A 23,295-nucleotide genomic window follows, 5' to 3' on the forward strand; every position below is an offset into this window, starting at 1 on the left:
TGTGAGGGGTCCAGAGGGATTTTGCCAGCCCTTTTGCTCACTCTGGATAAGTACAGTTCTTGGAGAGTGTGAATGTGAATGTCCCACTGCAGGTCCTGAGAGATGAATAAAAAGACATCTCTTGCTTCATCTGATTCGACCCCAGGTAGTCTTTGATGGCATTTTGTTGATTTTTACCATCCATCTGGAGTAAAGCAGGCCCTTTCACCTCCCCACAGAATAACTCACGGTGACTCTGTATCCAGCACAACACTGGGCCAATGTCTCTTAAAAACTTCGACTTTATGTCCTCTTGGCACTCCTGTTAAAAATACAGAATACATGTGTGTTGGTCCACTAAATATTTGTCATACTAAATAGTATTTACCTCATAATTTTGCATACAAGAATATTTATGATTTTAAACCACAAAAATCAATCACTACAGTATCTAGAGAAATGCTCCCACCATTCCTCCAGACCTTTCTTTACTGGTGAAACTGCAGCAGGAACACCTCATCCCGGCAGAACTGCTCTGCATCAGGCTAGGAACAAAAATGTGTAGAATGCTGTAAAACATGACAAAGATTGACAATCATTATGTGATCTTTCCATTCATATAGAATAATACAAAGATAATATGTCACAAACACAGAGTTATCCTGCAATTCATAGTGAAATTATGTGGTTGCTCAACCAAGTTACTGTGATCAGTGTATATCATTAAAAATATCATCTGTATGTGAGTGAGTGTTTTTGTGTGTGTGTGTGTGTGTGCGTGTGTGTGTGTGTGTGGCGTGGTGTGGGGTGGTAAGTACATATCTGGGTGAGATGAGTGTTATAAAAAAATTGCACATTAACTCAACATTCATTATATGTTGTAAGAATCAGTGCACTAATAAATATATAGTGCACTGTTTTTTTGTGACATAAAATGAACTAACTGAATGTGCAATTTTTTTAATAACCCTTTTTTTATAATAGCTAGATAACACTCTTACCTACTCATATACACAGTCTATCCCTCTCACATATGTATTCATCTCTCCCCACACACATGATATTTTAATGACACTGATCACAGTACCCTTCCACAGTATCTTGGTTGAGGAACCACATCATTTCACTTCTTGCTGGATAACACACACACACACGCACACACACAAACACGCACACACACATACAAACAAACACACATACATATATACATATATATATATATATATATATATATATATATATATATATATATATATATATATATATATATATATATATGTGTTAAGTGATATCTAAGTAATAACGTGCCTGTGTACAGTTCAAAACACATAAGCATGCTGAACTGTTGTTTACATATGCATACAAACATTCAAGTTGTCAACGTTTTAAGTCTTCCTAAAGACAAAAGATATTTTTTTTTTTACTTACCAACACAGCAAACTTCTTTTGCTTCGGTTTGCAAACAATTAGGCTTATCTTCTTGTCGATGCTTTTTCCTGGTGCAAAATAATAGGTATGTGACGTATTTGGACACAGGCGTGGCTTGTGATGTCACGCTCGGATGTGGGCGGGGTTGGATGTCCACCGCAGGCTGCAGCCATCTCACAGCAACACTCAATCGTGTTTTGAATGATTCAGTGTTTTGAACGAATCGGTTGAGTCAAAGATTCAATGACCCATCCACAAACATCTGTCTCATTCTTGATGAATCGGCCATTTGAACGAATCGTTTGAATGAACGACTCAATGACTCGCTTAATAAAACCGCTGATCACCTGCATTTGCGCTCACTATCGACAAACCAATCAAATTTGTTCAAAACGCTTTTTTTTAAATCAGTCCAAACACATTTTAATTTTTATTCAGGAGTTATGTATATACAAAACTATAACTTTTTATGACAGTAGTTTAGTGATAAAAAAAAAATTGCAATTTTTTTTTCCTCCCATCCTGTAGCCCACCGGTTGAGAACCACTACATTAGAGCATGTAGTAAGGATCAAAAATCGTAAAGGGACATTAATTTCCAAGGCAGTATCAGAAACTCATTTAATTTGTGCACAAGTGTTTTATTAACTAAACACTAACACAAAGTAGTCTAACAAACAAACAAACATACAATCACTTATACATGGGGAAAGGGCAAATGAGAGTTGATGGATGAAACCATCAGGAAACTAGAGAATGAAGCTATGAAAAGAGTCAGTTAACCACCTGAGTAAAACCATTAGCGCCGTTTATAACGGGGTCTATAGCTTATACTAAACCTCTGTTTCGTTTAGTTAAATGTACAATACTTGTATTGCCTTTGTCGTTGACTAGTGTCTGGATGCAATCTCGGATGAAAGTCTTGATGGTTTCAAGGTTTTGGATTCACGATCACGTTCTTCCGGGTTGAAGAGTGATGAATTCCAAAGATGTCCTGACTCGATGGTGATTGGGAGTTTCTTCTCAGTTAGAAAGTGAAAAAGAGCTAAGAAAGAGATCTGCTGAGATCCGAGGATCTTTGGTTGAATGGAAAGTCAAGGCAAGCAAGGCCTGGCGCAAAACTTAAGGGTTGCTGAGGAGCTCACATCCTCCTCATCCTCTTAGGATCTAAAAGAACCGCAGACTGGGGGGGCGGGTCACTAATGTGAGAGCTTTATCTGCTATAGAGGTCACTCTTTTCGGGTGTCAAAGAGCCAATGGTGTCTTGAACTTTTGGAGGGAAAGTTTACGACTCTTTGTCTCCAAGCATGGTAATTTGCATATGTAACTGGATCAGAAGTTGAGATACAAACTAGTGAAGATTCTTAGAACACTAATATGTTGCATAGGTATCAACATATAATATACACTCTGAATTAGATCATCCGAAGACGAATTGATAGAGACCAAACATGGTATAAGTGAGGTGATATTAACTAGTGATCTATCATAAGCATGCATAAAACAGTATGGCAAGTTGGAGCTAAACTCTGCAGGACACTGGCCCTCCAGGATCAAGTTTGATGACCTCTGCTTTATGCCTTGGATCACTACTATTTAGGATTATAGCTTGACGTCGTTGCCAGACTTAACCTTAACCACAGGCTTCCACCAACATTTCCTTTAGAAATTGCTCATTTAGACAAATTTCTGACCATTTCATCTTAATGTGTCAAACGCCCAGACAGTTTCAAACAGTCTTAAGTAGACACCATCCCACTATAGACTTGGAGTGCATCCAGACTTTCCTGTGGAGTTTAAAATGGCTGGAATCAAACATAGAAAGGGCAAAGAGTGCTATCACCACTACCACTTCATTGAAGAAATTACACTTTTACTTAGGCTACAATAAAATTTGACTCTTGCATTCTTTGCATTATATTTTTAAAATCACCTTTACTGTCTTTACTTTTTAATAGACCTACCCTTAAAGCAACTGCATATTTATTTAATGTGTTTTTGTGACCTACAGGTAAGTGAGTGGATTTCACTGTTATAATTACAGTGGACATGTGCATTTGTTGACAAATGATTTCAAAAGTTAAGAACCATGTTGACTTATAAGGTGAGCACTATTACAACCACAACAAAAAGAACAGCATAGGAAGTACAGAAATGTTTAGTTTTGTTAAAGATACTGGAGAAAAAAAACATTTTCACATATACTTTGTGTGCTAATCGTTTAAAGTGTAGTGTTTGTGTGTAATCAAATTACACAATAGACCACATTACTCATATACATTTGACAGTAGACTATTACAATCTGGCAGACAGGCTTTCAAGTTTGCAAACTTTTGAAGTGTACCTGCCATGAGATTTATTTACATGCTATCCCTAGATGGGACTGTTAAATTACTTTTGATATCCCGGACAAACTACAAAACTGTGCGAGGTACAGATGACATGATCATGTTATAAAAGAGCCATGTATGTATGCTTACAGTTACAGCTCTAAAAAGCATAAAATTCAGTGATTGGAGAGTAGCATGCTATGCTAACATAACCTGAACCCCCATGGTTGAAATCGTGTTCCGGGGATGGACACGGGGATGCTTTTATTGTGTATTGCTATACACCCAAAGTACTTTACAATCATATAGGGGGTCTCTCCTCAACCACCACCAGTGTGCAGCATCCACTTGGATGATGCGACGGCAGCCACAGCACAAAGGCACAAGTGCGCTCAACACAAATCAGCTACAGGTGGAGAGGAGAAAGAGTCATAGAGCCAATCCAGTGGAGGGCCTCTTATTGGGAGGCCATGATTGACAAGGGCCAGTGGAGGGAATTTGGCCAGAACACTGGGGTTACACCCTTACTCTTTACGATGAGTGTCGTGGGATTTTTAATGACTACAGAGAGTCAGGACCTCGGTTTAACGTCTCATCCAAAAGACAGTGCTCTTTGACAGTATAGTGTCCCCATCACTATACTGGGGCATTAGGACCCACACAGACCACAAGGTGAGCACCCCTGCTGGACTCACTAACACCTCTACCAACAGCAACCTAGTTTTCGCAGGATGGACTCCCATCCAGGTACTGACCAGGCTAAGCTCTGCTTAGCTACCATGAGCAACCGGTCTTGATCTGCAGGGTGATATGTCTGTGGCTATAAAACAGCAGTTTACAACGAGGCAACACTGCTTGTGTTCAGTATGTATTAAAGGGGTCATCGGATGCCCATTTTACACAAGTTGATATGATTATTTAGGGTCTTAATGAAAAGTCTATAACATACTTTGGTTAAAATTTCTCAGTGGTAGTGTAAAAACCACCTTCTTTACCCTGTCAAAATCAGCTCTGTTTTCAGCACGCTGATCTAGTCCATGTTGCTTTAAATGCCAGTGAGCTCTGCTGACTCCGCCCTTCTCTTCTGTGGTGTGATGAGCAACAAACACTGTGGTGTGATGAGCAGACCATAGATATGTGTAGATTCCCTATTCGACCGCTCCAGATACGTTGACGCGTCAGCCATCTCGCATTCACCATAATAATCAATGAATATTCAAAGATTTACAAGCATATAATTTGCTGTTGTAGACGCACACAGTCACAGTGCGCTCAAAGATTCGCAGACTGTTCCAAAAATGGCGGATGGCTTACGTATCGTGGCCCATAGAAACAGTTCATAATGAGGTCTAGGTATATATATATCTATGGAGCATACTAAAGTTCAGCCGTGAAACTGGCACATTATTAGGAAAGGCAATTTGCAAAGATTCATAAAAATCCTTATACTCACTTCTTCTGTAGATAAAGCTGGATCACGAATGATTCCGTCGAACATAAATGCATTTATGTAGATTGGGATTGGCGCATTCACTTCAAAGCGAAAGTAACGTTAATCCTCTGCCGCTCAGTTTACTCAGGGCTGGTCTAAGGTAAGATGTCAAAGATGTCTTGTCAATCAACTGTCGTGACAGCGGTCTGTACAGAACTATGTCATTCTGACAGGAATCTCAGCACAGCCTGATTTGAGAAAGGGGATTTTAAAATAGGGATTTAAAAAAAAACTGGGTGGATTTTTATCATTATAGTATGGATGTGTACACAAATTTCCAACACACATTTATGTTCAATCAACTTGAAAAGTGAATTTTGCATCCGATGACCTCATTAAAATAATAAAAATTGTGCTTTTTCTGTGCTTATTCTGACAGGGAGATATGGGAGAGGAGGGGCCAAAAGGTGACCCTGGAGAGAAGGTCAGCCTAAATTTCTATACAAATTTGAATGTGCATAACATGATTAACTATAGCATCAGTATGTCAGTGTGGACTGTGATATTGTGAAATTGCTACTCATAGGACATCATTTCTGCACTGTGGACTGAAATTATATTTATTTTAATTATATAATTATAATTATTAAAACTACATTATTATTTTTTTTTATTAAAAATATATTTTACTATTCATATTATTAAGTAATTTGGTTAAATTGTTTTATGCAGAATAGTGTAGTTATATTTTTTTTATTCTAAAAGTATGTAATTTTATAGCGGTAGGCAGCAATATGGTGGTTAAAGGAATAGTTCAACCAAAAATGAAAATTTGCCAACAATTACCTCTCAGGTCACCGAAGATGTAGATGAGCTTGTTTCTTCATCAGAACAGATTTGCAAAAATGTAGTATTGCATCACTTGCTTACCAATGGATCTTGTACAGTGAGTAAGTGCTGAATGAATGAATTAAATATTGTGTAACACAAAGTCTGCAAGTAGGAGTCTAGGTAACATTATAGACATGGTAATATTTGTCAAGTTATCTCGGGATTCTCAGCCTCAATGTCGGCCCCGACTTGATAAAGGCTTCATTCAACAATGAAGGGTGCATTCACTCAAAACAGCTGATTCTTGATTACTAATGCTATTTATTTGAAGATCCTTCAAATAATAACTTGATCTTCTTTGCAAAAGTTCAGTGCTTCAATCAGATCTGTTTAGCTTAATACAGGCAGGGGCGTCATGCACTCATTATTTTTCAGGGGGGACGAGTGGGGGGGGGGGGGTCATCATGTGACACACAGCAGCCACAATAGCACTTATGTTTTATTTATTTTTCCTTTTTATTCGAAACATTCCCAAACACATTAACTACATCATGAAATATTTTGATCCTCATATTTATAGATTGTTAGTTGTTCTATGGTGGGCGATGTAATAATGTAGCCTAATAATGCAGTCTATTAATTATGCATAAAAACCTGTATGTTTACTTAAGTAACAGATATGGGTGTCATGCTATAACATATTTTTAATACTACTGACTTTATATTTAATGTGAATTTAACATTGTCAGTTAGGCTACTTATCATAACACTTTCATTGTACAGAAAGAGAGCAAAGAACATTTACATTATCAAAGAACATTTTCACTGACAGTCTAGAGTTCAAGCACTCTCAAAAACTCCCATTAAAATCACTTAAGCTGTTTACACTGTGAAATTAATATCTTACTTATAGATTCAAACACACATCTGCTCTTTGTTTTTTCTAACGAGAGAATTCGCCAGAAAGAAATATTCAGTCTGCTGCAAGCAAGTAAAGAAAATACTGGCATTTTAGTGATGACTCATCTGAACGTCTCTAATTGGTCATTGCATTCATAAACTCAACAGCAACGTGTGTGATTGGTTATAATGTGCAGTGCTGTACGCATCTGTCTTTGGCTCAGCGCCAGCCAGCAAATGCATATTTGAATTTAGCAGCTGAAGATATGACGCGCTGAACTATTTAATCACGTTGGTGTGATTGTATCAAATATAGAAAATATTATTCGGCTATTTTTTATCTTTAGAAAGCTGCATTCAAAATCCACTTGGCTCAAAAAATCTCACTTTGAATGGGCATGACGCCTCTGTATACAGCAAACACAAACCATATATAAATATAATTATATAAGAGCAAAGGCAATACACAGCAGTGAAATAAGTACATTTAAGGATAGTGACTACAAACTTACTAATATACTCACAAATCACTTATCAAAAAACATAAATATAGTGATTCAACAGCAACGCTAAATGAAATGCTGTTACTGCACATGGCTAATTAGCACATTAAATGCTAAACCGCTTACAATACAAACAACTTGCAAGCAGTGGTGTAGTCTAGTTTTTTGTAGTGAGCATACTGTGATTTTTCCCTCCCTCACCCGGACGTCCAAAAGCGACACCCTATAAGCACCACTAACTAATGTGTACAATATGCATCTACATGTAACTGACAGCTTTCGGAAAGACTGCTTATGTGATATCAACATGTCAATTTATTATAAGCAACACAAGACAGCCAATGACATTTACAGCTGGGGAGACCGGACTGATTTTCTACTGTATTAATCATCTAACTCAGCCAGTTAAGAGCTACATTTTTCTGAATATGGTCCCTGGAGCACAGGTTTTATCAGCTGTCAATTTTCAATGCTCATTTAAGAGTGCCTGTTTTTAAATTCCCTAGCCTGACCTTCAGTCCACAAGGCTGGCCAGGAGTTCTCATCTCTCTCATCATCTGAAACAAGGAGATATAAACATTGTATTCATTTTAACTACTGTACACAGACACACTCTCCCCTTCTCCCACATTCATTGATCTGCATACTAATGTTACTGAAGTTATTAGCTAGTTATGTTGGACTGAGGAAGTCAACATACTGTTGACTGTGAAAGATGCTTGGGACAGTTGACTGATCTGTCACTGCTCCCCGGGCCGTAGCTGGGGTTTGCGGGGCCGTACCTGTGGGCAGGTTGTACCTGTGGGCCCTGTTTTAAATAGTTTATATATGTTTGTTCTATATATTTATTTGTGCTATTTACACAATGTTTAAGTTTTTTCAAGTTTGTAGGTGTCCAGGTACAGAAACCGAATAATCAAATATAAAATAGCATTGCATAGTCTTCACTGTATAAATTAAATATACTGTAGATTCATTCTTGTTAAACTACAAAGTAGTTCAGTAAAGAGCTGTGAGTGATTTTCTCCGATTTAACATTAACATTTTCTCTGATTTAACATCTTGGATTAACATTAAGGCCAGCTAGCAGCTAGTAAATTAGGCGCGATCACTTTAAGAGACAATACATCCAATATGATACACATCCGATTTTTTGCTCAACTGTTTACGTTCACTTAAGTTTACGTTGGACATCAACTTTGTGGCTTTTCCCAGGACTCCTTTAATGAATGAACTCCGCATGCAAATTAATCCAAACTTGATGATTCCATCCAAGCAGGTTTGACAGTCTTTCTCCATTGGTTTTACAAGCAGCACCAACTTGGATAGGAGCAGTGTATGCACTTCACAAACAATAACCTCTGCACGCTGATAATCAGACACACCTGCCTCTATCAGAAATTAGCATGACATGACATTGGCCAATCAGCTTCCTTGTTGCTTCCATGTTGCCCTACGTGTTCACAACCAATAGTTTTTCTGTTTATAATTTCAAGGTTAAATTCATTTTATCAGATAGATCCGGGGTGTCAAACTCAATTCCTGGAGGGCCACAGCCCTGCACAGTTTTGATGCAACCCTACTTAACCTCTTAAGACCTGATAAAAAAGTTTTGAAAAAAAAAGTTTTTTCCATGTCTTTACATTGTTTAGAGCATTAAAGATATTAAAAAATTATATTTCATTCATAAGTTATGTTATGTCCTCGGTAGAGGACATCGGGACTCAAATTCTCCCTCTGGGGTCTGAGGGTTTTTTGGGGCCCTGGAGAAGTTTTGGAATGCCCTGACATTTTTTTTTTTTTTCAGTTGCTTATAAACATATAAATGGCTAAAGTCTAATAACACTGTAAACAGCACAAACTGGGCTACAATAATATGTTAGCAGCACTTATGTACATGATTGTGTTTTTGAGAAAGCAACATTTATGCGTGGTTAGTGAAAAACAAAAATTTTGAAGTCACTGGAATAAGGCCATAAAACACACAAAATATTTGTTCACAAGACTTTTGAGAACTGGATCTTGTAGTCTAGAGTTTTTGCTTCAAAATAATGGGAAATCATCTTCTTCACTTGCTCACAGAAAACAATATATTGATTAAATTTTTTTAAGTCACTTTTTGAGTAAAAGGGTCTATGCGAGAGGGTGTGAGCTATCCTGGATAATGATATGATTCACACCTGAGAAGAAAAGGCCCGCATAATGAGCTGCATAATGAGTCAGGTACGTCAGGTACGTGACTGAGAGGGAAGAGTTACCAGAAAGAATGTGAGGACAAAATAAATGTATATATTTTTTTAGTCACATGATCCTTCAGAAATCATTCTAATTCTGATTTGCTGCTCAAAAAATATTAATATTATTATTAGTATTAGTATTATTATGTTGAAAAGAGCTGAGAATTTTTCAGTGTTTTTTTTATGAATAGAAAGTTCAAAAGAACAGCATCGTTTGTAACATGATAAATGTCTTTATCATCACTTGTGTGCTAAATAAAAGTTTTAATTTCTATATATACTGACTCCAAGCTTTTCAATGGTATAGTGTATATTGTTACACTTGGCGTAAGACTGGAGTAATGATGCTGAAAATTTGGCTTTGAGCACAGGAATAAAATATATTCAAATAGAAAGCAGTTATTTTAAATAGTACAAATATTTCACAATATTACTGCTTTAGCAAATACAACTTTATGTATTTTGGATCAAATAAATGCAGGCTTGGTGAGCAGAAGAGAATTCTTTACAAAAACATTACAAATCTTTTGACTTGTAGAGTGTCATGGTGAAATATATAAATGAACATCACATACCTGGCATTTCCATAGTGTATATTGTGCTCTGAAAGAAATTCAAAAATTATTCTGGGTTATTTCTCTCAGCAGATCTTCTTCCAGAAACAGAAAGTAGCCAGGATTAACTTGTTTAAGCGGAGGAGATGTGGGCATTTATATTCACGCGCACCTCATGTGGATATTTGAATTTGAAAAGCGTGATCGTGCGTGGGCGTGACCGCATTAGATATAATGAGTCAAGGTCAAAATTTATTTATATAGCACCTTTTGCACAATTTCTTTTTTTATATAGCACAAAATGTATTTGCTTCATAAGCAAAGCAAAATACACACAAATAAAACAGAACCAAAAAGTATTCAATCCGAAAACTTAAAAGGATAATAAAATCAAAAATTTATAACGGTCAAAAATACTCATAACCTGCTATAGCCCAAAAAACTACAACCCCTATCATTTAAGAGATGCATAAAAATAAAACCAAGTTATGAGTAAGTTATGAGTACGTTTTAATTGATGCTTTAAAGTGGCTTAATGTAGGAGAAGCTCTAATAGTTAAGGGTAGTGTGTTCCAAAGTTTTGGAGCATAGATTGAAAAAGACCTGTCGCCTTTTGTTTTCAAACGAGATTTCTGGACATTTAATAACAGCTAGACTGAAGATCTAAGTGATCTCTGAGGAGAATAAAAACTTAAAAGTTTTGATAAGTTGAGACGGGAAACTGGACATCATGTTGGTTTCATACGGATAACTTTAACAGAGAATATTTGTTTTGGACATGACTTACTTCGTTTAAAAGTAGACATTTCAAGCTTTTTATACATATATTTCTCATGTATTTGAGGTGAGTATTCACGGAGATTCAGGTTGTTTTATTTACGTGTCTGTGAAGAGAAGTGACAGAGACAGCGGGCAGAGAACGCACCCTGTTTATTTTCTTTATTTTTTTAAAAGCGCATTGTTTTGTTGTTGTTATGACTATACACAAATAAAAGTAGACCCTTTGCAGTTTCAAACGATACCTTATTCTTATCTGTACGATCAAAACTAATGGAATATTTTTAGCTCTTTTCGTGGTCATAAAGAAAATACGAGACAGACCACACTGGGCTTCGACCTCAGGGGGATAAAAAAAAAAAAAATACATGAATGAACATGCTGTAACGGAGCCAATGAGACGTGAGGCAAGTGGATCCAATTGCAAGCTTTTATTTGTAAACATAGTCAAAACACAGGCAGGGTCAAATAACAGTAAACGGGTATGGCACGGGCAAGGCACAAGAGTAATCCTAGGGCAAGCGTGGATCTTCGATCGGCGAACAATATCCAGAGGTCTTGACAAGAGGGGTAATCCGATAACATGGGCAAAAGTCCAGGAGAGGTGCAAACAGAGTCCGAAACAGCAGGCAAAGGGTTAATCCAAGATACACAGGCAGAAGATCAGGAAACAAACAACAAGGCAACACGAAATGACTAGACTTAGACTAGAACTGGAACTAGAAACTAGGACTGGAAACGTGGAATGGCTCAAAACGAGAACATATTACAATATGTATGTGCCCGCACATATAATCTGATGGTTGTACAAAAAGGACTTAAATAACATGCCTAATAATGAATTGGGAATAAACCAATAAATAAAACCCTTAAATTTTTCTTTGAGAAAAAGTTTTATCAGCCGTGCTTCAAATGAGACGCTCACAAAATGTGGTTACTTTGAGTCTGCTTGGAGCTCTCACTCTCTCTCTCTCTCTCTCTCTCTCTCTCGCTCTCTCTGTATGGGAGATGTGAGAAAAAGAAGGATGAGCAATGACAGAATAAATCTGTTAAAAAAAAAACAACATATAATCTGATGGTTGTACAAAAAGGATTTAAATAACATGACTAAAAATATTGAAATTGAAATTGAAAAATAAAGCAATAAATAAAGAACATTTTTTTCTTTGAGGAAAAAAGATTTGTCAGCGGTGCTTCAAATGGGATGCTCACAAAATGCGGTCACTTTGAGTCTACTTGGAGCTCTCGCTCTCTCTCACGCATGATTATTCAATAGCCCGAGTCTTATTCTCCTCTTTTAAATGCTTTTAAAAGGCTTTCCCTTTATAAATTCAAATTCAAATGAATATAAATAAATATAAATATGCAATTACACACGATATAAGACAAAGCGAAACATTTACACTCCAAAAATGTTGTAGTGAGGAGCCAGCAACGTCAAAATAAGTAAAGGGCAATAAAATATATATATGATTTAACAGGCCAAACCATAAGGTTTATTTTGGACCTCGACATGTCCGGACATGTCATTGTCATGTTTAATGGAGGCTTTCCATATCAAATCAATTTAGTTCAATTCAATTTAGTTCAATTAACGTTAATGTTTTTACTTTTTCACAAAAGAAATTGTTGCAAAAGCAGTTTCACTGAAAATTAACGTTTCTACATTATATTTATAATCTTTTATATTCATGTTTACATTATCTTAATTAATTTTACACATTATCATCCCCTAAACCTCCCCATCACAGTAAACGTTCTACATTTTTATATTTTCATATAATCTAGTATAATTTATCATTTAAAAAGCTGTTATGCTCAGGTCAAACATTTGAAGTATTACTATACATTTGGTTTGTGGGGACACTCCATAGACATAATGTTTTTTTTGTTTTTGTTTTTTTACTGTACAAACTGTACAACTACCCATCACAAAAAATTATGCATATTTCCATATTTAATAAATATTGTTTGTAAGCGATCTGAATTATTAGGAGTCCAGAAATGCAATCATAAACCACATTTACGTTGTTAAATCAGTGTAGCTCCCATGTCATACAAATTTGTGTTCTGATAAATCATATAAACACACATACATAAACATTTCAAGCTAAAAAAGAGACAAAGAAAGTGGTATTAAATAAAATATATAATTGTATATGTCGTAGTAACAAACGTTACTAAAGCAAAGCAAATCACTTATCATGCATTTTAAACAAGTATTTAACATTTTTATATTCATATTTACATTATATGAATATATAATTTTATACTGTATCATCCCCTAAAAGTGGCCATCACAGTAAACTTTCTACATTTTTATATTTTCATAAACATAATTTAGTATAATTTATAGTTTAAAAAATATGTTATGCTCGGGGACAAATTTTGATCAGGTCTATCATTTGAAGTATTACTACACATCTGACTTGTGGGACACTCCATATAGGCATAATGATTTTTTAATGTACAAACTGTACGCCTACCCATCATACAAATATTTCTGCGTATACATCCATTTTTGATAAAATATTGATTGTAAGCCTCAATTTCATAATCTTAATTATGAAAACTCAAGAAATGTAATCATAAATCGCAAAACACAAACATGTACATTCATTATGCTAATATATTATTGTAACTCGGTTTGTACTGAATACACTATAATCAGACTTTAACCATTAATATATTTTTAAGATACTGAAAAATATGTCAAATGTCAGATCTTCTTCAGTGCGCCAGCGATTATATGTAACATACTGTATAAAAATAAGCATTTACTATAGTTTTAGGTGACAATATAAAATAGCCTTACATTTTTCTGTGAACAACGATGTCCATTCTGGGAATGAAAGATTTACAAAAATAAAACAAAAATGTTTAAGTTGAAATATAAACAATTTTCCTAGGTCCTCCCAGGTGTTAAACTCCAAAGTGAAATGAATTCTTCAGACCCGCTCAGAGACGGGGCGGAGTTACAGTGCATTGTGTCAAGTTAGTCTGCTAACCTTTTTCTAAGAGAGAGTTTCCCTAATTCAGCTGATGTCCAGTGATTCTTATTTCAACTAAAGAATAATTTATATTAGATTTATTTCACATCAATCACTTTTTTTCAAAATTCTTATTTTAAACTGTCCCGGATCTGTCATCTCTCCACCAGTCACGATGCACTCACGCACCTGGTTTCACTTAGCATTTGATTGAGCACACCTGCACGTCATCTTTCACTCATCAACAAGGCTTCAAATACACACACCTCACAACAATTCAGTGTCTGGTCTCATTACTACCATTCTACGCGAATCGTTCCTACGAAGAGGAAATAGTAATCATATCTCTATGCCTGATACATACCGTCTTGTCTACTTACCTGCTGTGTTTCATCCCAAGTGTGTCTTCCAGCGATCCCATGTCTGTCAGCTCCCGAGTCTCGTCCTGGTCCACTGTGTTGGTGAGGTGTACTCCTGTTCCGTGTCTCCTGTTTAAAGAGGATTTCCAAGTTACCATTCCTCCTGATCACCGGAAAATCACCGCTTACCTGTCTCATTCCATATCCTCAAGTCTGTCAATAAAAACCTGTTCACATCACGTCACGCAGTCCGAGTCCCTCTTCTGTAACAGAAGACCGGACCAAATACAGAATGGATGACCGAGCCCTATTTATTTCTCTGGCCCATTCGAATCCTGACCCGCTGAATTTCGCAAGGGCATTCGTGCTGCTCGCCCTCTCCAGTGCCCTAGAAGAACAATACCTTAAGACCCTGTTCCGGCTCGGGATTACATCACATACCATCAACACACAAAGCTCCCAGACACCTCCAACCTGAATTGGAAGGAGACAGTCATCCGGTGTCTGGAGAGTCTTCCTCCCAAGATCTCCCCCAATGACGGCGGTAGCCCACATTCCCTGAAGTCCCCACGAGCCCATAAGTGGACCTCCAACAGCACTGACCTGGGGGCAAAAGTATTAGACCCATGTATAACATCTGTCCGGTCAACGCTGAAATCCTCCCCTCGTCACCTAAGCCCACCGCCGTTCGCAGCCAACCCAAGCTCGCCGGCAGAAAATGAGGCAAGCCCGCCGGCAAAAAATGAGGCTAGTCCACCAGCAGAAAGTGTGGTAGACCCGGTGGTAGAAGGTCCTCGCATGTGCCCTCCAGTGCCTGCTCCTCGCAAGTGCCCTCCAGTTCCTACTCCTCGTAAGCGTTCGCCTATGTCTCCGCTGGTCCCGTCCAGCTTCGCGCTGCCAGAGCGCCCCCGAGAGTCCACACTGCCAGAGTGCCCCCAAGAGTCCGTGCTTCCAGAGTGCCCCCAAGAGTCCGCGCTTCGAGCGCCCCCAAGTGTCCGTGCAGTCCGAGCTCCCCCAAGAGTTTGCGCAGTCCGAGCGCCCCAAAGAGTCCGCACTGTCCGAGCGCCCTCTAGTGCCCGCTCCTCCTGAGCGTCCTCAAGTGATCGCGCTTCCTGAGCGCCCACCGGAGCCCGCTCCTTCAGAGAGAAGCTTCCCCAATAATTTTTTTGGGGGGGCTATATATCCCTGTCCTAGATAACCATAGTGGCCAGGGGGATGGTCACTATGGTTCCTCGTTCAAGCCCTCCGGAAAAAATTCTTGGGGAAGCTTCGTCCAAGCTCCTAGATCCGCCATGGCCTTCCAAGCTCACAGATCCACCATGGCCGTCCAAGCTCACAGATCCGCCATGGCTCCCCAGGCCTCCAGTCCCGCCATGGCTCCCCGGGAGATCTGAGAATCATCGCTTACCTGTCTCATTCCATATCCTCAAGTCTGTCAATAAAAAACTTTTCACTTCACGTCACGCAGTCAGAGTCCCTCATATGTAACACAAACATTATCTTCAAAGTTTAATCCCCTCACACACTTAATAAAGCATGTTGTCAAAGTATTTCTGTATGTTTAAAAATAAAACTAGAAAATATTTCATTTGTTTTAAATGAATGCGAAGGAGCTTGTGTTTGTCACAGCGCTGACGTATCTCTTACGTCATTCGTGGAGCTGGTAATTCCTCATTTAAGTTGTATCTTTTAGGAAGATTTTATACTTATTTTATTTCAAAGCATATTCCTCTCTGACATATCAGTGAATATCTGACATCCTGTGGGAGCTAAGATCTAGTTCCGCGCTTATTGTTGTATATGATCAGACTTTTCTGAACCGACCTTTATCAGCGTGATAAATATCTGGGCGAAACATAGCCTTCGTGGAAAATATAATAGATATAGACAGACCACATGTTGATGTAACCGCTTGTCTGCTGGTCTTTGAAGAGTGAGTTTATGACTTCCCCAGTGATCTAGCCCATAGCATTCTGGGTCATTTAAACTATTTGTTTAAACAACCACTTGTGGGGCAAAAGGCCGCCACAGACAAAAACACATTCAAATTGTATTCCGCGATGCGCATTCTTTGGATACCTGCCGAGTTGTAGTATTCCTAGTAAATATAAGGCCAAACATGATATTACAAAAGAACCATGTTGACAAATGTGGTTGTTGCAGTGTTTTTAAAAATGGGGAATGCTAACTCCAAACAGATACTCACACACACACACACACACACAGGCACCATTCAGAAAGGTCAGCATTTGTATAAGACTTATTGTTTTAAAGCATAAACTTCCTTTAAAGCTTGAATAAAAGGTTACCAAATGTAGTTTCGTACCCGTTGTGTTCTTACAAAGTCATTAATCGCTTCTCTTTGTTTTATAAGATTTACCTTTAGTACTTAACTTAATTACTAATAAATATGTGATGAATACACGATGAAACGAGAATCAGGCGACCAATTAAGTTTGAGTTAAGTTTTAAGAAGAGGATTTGATTTATTTATTTATTTTTAAATGCAACAAAACCAGATAAAAGATTATTCTTTCTTTTTGACAAACCTACATTTAAAATAATTTGATCTTTCAATTGTTTGCTCTTATTTTCTAAGTTCCAATAGATTAACCTTCTTAACCGAACAAAGAAAACATTTACATTTACATTCATTCATCATATTTTATTCAATATTTTTGCTCGAGCTACAGAATGTGTATTTTTCACCATCCGACACAGAATTTAAAGAGTTGTATCAGCTGAGCTTGTTTCACCTGTTTATTACTATTTCTTAGGTTATTATTATTTTTGACTCACATATTGAATAATTATGGAATAAACCATGTCGTCCATGCTTTCCCCCTATACAGAGCCCAAAGATATTTTCCAAACAAGATCTATGGGGCCACAGTTGTAATTTCCAGAGACCTATAGAAAACAATTACACATCATTTATGAAAAGTGCCATAATGCATACAGAATACAGAAAAACCTCTCTCGATCTATTGTGACTGACATTTTACTAAGTGAAATTATCAGATTTACAGATGACGCTGTACACATTTTGTTTGTTGGATTGCATATGCCTTTAGGTGATGCCTTCTTTCTTAGAGCCGTCAGCATTCGATGTTTATAGAAATAAACAAAAGTTCAGAAAATTACTCTCTACTTGAGACGTTTGACTAAATTGTTATTACTTTTAGGACAATTATCCATCTCAAAATAAATACGACAAACCGTCAACACAAAAAGTAAGGCTTGCTGATTTACACATCTCACCATCGAGCTCAAAGCTACACATTCAGTAAAGTCTGAGGTTGTTAAAAGTTCCACGCTCTTGAAGAGGCTACTGACAAAAATATAAAGGAATTTTGTGAGAACAAAAACCATATGTATCTCAAGAGACCAAACCACTAAGAAAATTGCTATATGAATACAGACAATTCCGCTCATTTTTGTAAACGTTGAATTATAAATTACTTTTTTCCTTACATCACTAGATTTAGACCTCTTGTTCAAGATAGCTGATGACAATATTCACATTTTATTTGTCATACCAACGACTCGTTTCTTTCAACGTTTCTGTTTGCTATTAAATATTAGACCTATGCGTTCTACCCTTCGGTCATAAGCATCTGCCGCTTGCAAAATTTTTCTGTTTTGTCCACTTTTGGCAGATTTGGTAGAGGGACTATGTCGACTTGTTGTAATACGATCACAATTAAGAACCATAACATTAAACTGCATGCCCTTGAAAAGGTCATAGACGTAGTCTTTTATACAGGAAATATGTTTGTACAACAGAAAATATGAATTAGTATAACAAATACTTAATTCTGAAATACTCTCCTCTAAACTATTGTTAAAGTTTTAATGTTGATTTTGATGGCCGGCCCCCATTAACTGATGCCACTCTATACCTTTTTTCATTGTTTTTGTACAGTTTTTTAGATGAAGACTATTCTCAGAGTTTGGGCAAACATGCCTGCGAGTGTTTGCAGGAAACATGAACAAATACATTTTAAGAAAATCAAATGAAAGTCAAGAGAGTTTTTAAACCGAGATTGTGGTGTAGAGCTTTTTCTGGTCCGTCTACAAAGAGGCCGCGCGACACAAGGCCTCGATCTTCCTATTTCACTGTTACATGTACATCTATTTAATTTAGAGTACATAAAATTACACATTACAAGTTGAATATGGTGTGGAAACACTATTTTTTGTACTCTAAACATGATTTTAATAAATCACAGTTGTTTTAAGCGAAAGCGATGTCTTATTCAGTCATTGTGTTTTAGGTTTACGTCTGGTGCAACTGTAACTGAGGTGCAACAGGTGCAACTGTAACTGAGCGTTGTCATGTCTGTCTGCTCTTTAAGAAAACAGGCAGCCAGCAGTTTTTAACATTTCTTAATTCTCTTATTTTTTCACAATCGCAAATGATTGTTTAGCTTAAATATTAGTTTTTAGTCAGTTACAAAAGCGACAGGCATAGGGTGACCAGATGAGATTGGTTGAAATTCGGGACGGGGGTGGGGGGGTGGGGGGGTAATGAATAATAAAGATAATGAATTTCAAACGAAAGTGACTGAACCAATCATGTTTTTATTAATATAAGTAGCCTACATATACATATGATTTTATATAGTATAGAAGTAACGTTAGGCTATTTTTATACTTCAAACTGAAGTTAATGAACCAAAAAAAAAAAAAAACAAGATGCTGCAGCCAATGAGCAGCCGGCGGGGGCTGGTTGCCAGGCTGCAGGATGACTCAACCTTGCTCCACGGACAGTTTTTTATGTTTTATCAGACAGTAACTAATTAAGATTTTGCTTCAGTATAATTTTCGGGACAATTAGAGCGGGATTCGGGATTCGGGACAGCAGCTTAGATTTCGGGACTGTCCCGAATTTTTCGGGACGTCTGGTCACCCTAGACAGGCATGATGCTTATATGTCTTTTTAAATAATTACGATAAAGTTACAGGTTTCCGGTACTTGGGCGAACACTTGCCAGAGTGTTACTCAATAAGTCCTCTGCGTTATCTTTTAATAAAATATTCCATTGAACGTCACTAAGACAAATTCTGTAACAGCGTTCATAAATGAATATAAACTTACAAATCTTTATAGAGACAATAAAAACAATATGGTCTAACAACACAAACACAAATGCTTGTTCTAACTCTTTCACACACCAGACTGATCCCTGGTAAGTACGCCTACAATTTCTAGATATCTTGACTTTATCCGTGTGTTTAACGGCATTACTGTTCTAGGCCTCGTTACACCGTTGTGAGATAGAAACCGCAAGGTTTTTCATAGGGTTACGCTTTGAAGCCAGAGAAATTTTATCGGTTTCCACGATTTTGCCCATTCTTTCTGTTTAAATGCACAGTCTCCGGTGAGGGCTAAGTTTAGGTGTAGGGTTGGTATAGGGCTATAGGACATACAGTGTGTACAGTATAAAAACCATTACGCCTATGGGTCCCCACTTTTCACAAAAACAAATGTGTGTGTGTGTGTGTGTGTGTGTTTGTGGGGGGTGGGTGGGAGATGTTTGTGTGTGTGTTTGTGGTTGTGGGAGGGGATCATTTATGAAGAGTTAGATATTTTGGAGATCAGTGCTATTTGACACTTTTTACTTAAAATATTTATCAGGGGAGATATCTTTAAGTATTGTTTATCTATATGTAGTTTATAATTATAATTATATATATTCTCTTTGCTAGTTTTGACTAAACACAACTATTGAACAGTTCCACTGTTGCCCAGGAAAAGATACACATCATACCTCATAACACACTGACTTTTTGGAGGGAATTAATCACTATTGGTAGAGATACTGCTAGAGAAACCACTTCTAAAGGACCAGGTCATAATTTCTGTGAAATAATATGGAAAGAATGGAACTGGAGAGAGAATGCCTTCAAATTATAAAACATACATAGATATGTTCTCTAATGGCTCTGTCAAAAATAATATGGCTATAGCTATATTTGAGATCAGTAATATTAAGACTATTTTGAGGCTGTTTGCTGAAACTTCCATGGCCATTAACATATGAAAGGTCTGACAGCCATCAGTCCTCACAACCAGCAGTGTTTCAGCTGTATATGTCCATGAAACTGCACAGATTCCTGTATATGTCCATGTACACCGGAGTACGTGGGTATTTCTGGAAATTTACTGGTCTGTGTAACACGGCTCAGGTCATTTCCACATACATCCGGCAAACCTGAAATTACACGGCAGTTTACCATGGCCAGATATTACCAGATTTGACTCTTTTCATGCAGTGTGTACTCTTTTCCTAGGTGTCCTTGAATGAGTGAACTCAGCATGCAAATTAATCCAAACTTGATGATTACATCCGCAGAGGTTTAACAATCTTTCTCCATTGGTTTTACAAGCAGCACCAACTTGGGTAGGAGCAGTGTATGCACTTCACAAAACAAGAACCTCTGCACGCTGATAATCAGAAACACCTGCCTCTATCAGACATGAGCATGACATGCCATTGGCAAATCAGCTTCCTTGTTGATTCCATGTTGTCCCACATGTTCACAACCAATAGTTTTTCTGTTTATAATTTCAAAGTTAAATTGATTTTATCAGATAGATCTTTCCTTACTCTAATAACGATGAATATATATATGTTCACTCAATTCCAAAATGAAATTAACAACAATTGTACATTTACACAATTGTAGCAAATTAGCTCAAAGGGGAATTGTATATAAATAATTAGTTAATTGTGATTAATTACAATTATTTATATTTGCTGACAGCAATAACTGTAGCAGAAATAAATTGCCATCAACTAATCTGTTCGTGCAGCGAACATTCAGTGCAAGTTCATATCAACTCTAAGAAAGGATATTTTCTTGGCCACAGAAAATACTTTCCTAAGTATTAATACATTACAGCATGTAGTAAGGATCAAAAATCGTAAAGGGCCATTAATTTGCAAGGCAGAATCAGAAACTTATGTAATTTGTGCACAAGAGTTTTATTAACTAAACACTAACGCAAACTAGTCTAACAAACAAACAAACATACAATCACTCATACATGGGGAAAGGGCCAATGAGAGTTGATGGATGAAACCATCAGGTGGCAGTTAACCACCTGAATAAAACCATCAGCACCGTTTATAACGGGGTCTATAACTTAAGCCCTATTTGGACGGGACTAGTTTTCTAAACTACGTATGAGTTTCGATTCTTATCACCTGACGTCTGTGATTTTCATGTTGTCACGGTCCTGCTGGTGTGCCCTGTTTGGCCACCAAATGTCACTGTGTGTTTGTTTGAGCATATGGCTTGTTGTTTGTTGTTGGTGCCATGTGCTCTCCTGTCTATTGTCTGACCCTGCCCTCCTTGTTATCTCATTATTGTTTCAGTCACTTCACCTGTGTCCTCCTCGTTTGTCTCCCCATTTATTCTCCTGGTGTCTGCAGTCCTGTGCCGTTTCGTTGTTTAATGTCAGATGTTTGTAGTCGTGTGTGGGTATGTTTGCATGTACTGCAGTTCTCTGCCTGTTTTTCCCCCTCGGGGTGGTTTTTGTTCATTTTTTGTTTCTCTTTATTATTAAAAGACCCACTTTTCTCCTGCACTTGAGTCCTCGCCTCATCTCTCTTCCAGAGCCGTGACACATGTACCAATTCGGACGGGACTAACATCTCCATGTTTATTACAGTGGTGGGAGGGTCTGTTTTGGACACCTGCGAGTTTCAGAGATCACGTGCTCTGTATGCGTGCATTGCGTATAGTCATTTGGATTGATTACCATAATCACACAAATACTATGGTGAAGCTAAATGGCTAGTATAGCAAAACCATGTTAATGTGTGGTTACTTTACTACTTTATTTTCATAAAGGTACATATGTAATTAAAGCATTATGTAATTGAGTGCAGAAATGAACGCAGATAATTTTACCCGACGCTGATTTAATAGCCAGTCTGAACAGTTACGTGTTCTGGCTCTTGATTTTATTATTGTTTTTTTTTCTCTTTGCTGGGATGCAAATATATCAGACATGAGCGCGGTAAGAGCGTCTACGGTAATTCACATTGGCCAAAACACACAAGGAAACGCGTTGTAAAAAAAAATCAAATCACTGGCAATCACAGACATCGCATTTGGACAGAATTAGTTTTCTCAGAGGATCACTGAGTTTGCTGAAAAACAGTAGGTAATTTTCTCTGGAATTATTACAGTGGTTGTCTGAGAAAAACACAGACATGGCAGATTTGGACGGGATTAAAATCACCAAGTACGTCTGTGAAACACAAATTTCTCTAACGACCACCTTTAAAACTAGTCCAGGGGACAAAAACTCAAGGGTCCAGATGAGCTCTAGCTCACATCCTTCTCATTCTCTTAGGATCTAACAGAACCGCAGACTAGAAGGGTGTCACTGATGTGAGAGCTTTATCTGCTGTAGAGGTCACACCTCTGGGGTGTCAAAGAGCCAATGGTGTCTTGAACTTTTGGAGGGAACATTTACGGCTCTTGGTTTCTGAACATGGTAATTTGCATAGGTAATTCGCCTGGGATTAATGCACAAACTACTAAACATTCTTAGGACACTAATATGTTGCATAGGTATCAACATGTAATATTCACTCTAAGCTAGATCATCCGAAGATGAATTGATAGAGAGCAAACATGATATAAGTGAGGTGATATTAACTAGTGATCTATCATAAGCATGTATAAAACAGTATACAATACACAAGAACATATACAAGAACAGTAATAATACACACAATGACCTGAAGATATGTGTGTTCATTCAAAGAAAGGTTTTCCTATGAATTAATTAGAGAAGAGTCAATTGTTATGGCATAATGTCTCTTTCCTAAGGGTGTTGCTCTGCCCGCATTCCTTTGAGCAATAAAACTGGTGTTATCAGATTGGTTGCCATGGAACCGGCAGCCGGGAGTCATCACAGACATACGGGCAGCCAGTATGTATATTGGGTGAGGG

The 23,295-nt window shown here is 37.5% G+C and overlaps 1 protein-coding gene across 1 annotated transcript in view; it reads left to right on the plus strand.

Moving 5' to 3' along the window:
• Positions 1 to 23,295, plus strand: part of col25a1 (collagen type XXV alpha 1 chain) — a gene marked incomplete at its 3' end in the record, with an annotated part of 457,976 nt that overhangs the window by 382,723 nt on the left and 51,958 nt on the right. Inside the window, exon 12 of the mRNA XM_079435639.1 lies at positions 5,608 to 5,652. Coding sequence (XP_079291765.1) covers positions 5,608 to 5,652 — 45 coding nt within the window. The remainder of the gene's footprint in view (positions 1 to 5,607; positions 5,653 to 23,295) is intronic.

Source organism: Barbus barbus (assembly GCF_936440315.1).
Source record: "Barbus barbus genome assembly, chromosome: 2".
Taxonomy (NCBI): Eukaryota; Metazoa; Chordata; class Actinopteri; order Cypriniformes; family Cyprinidae; genus Barbus; species Barbus barbus.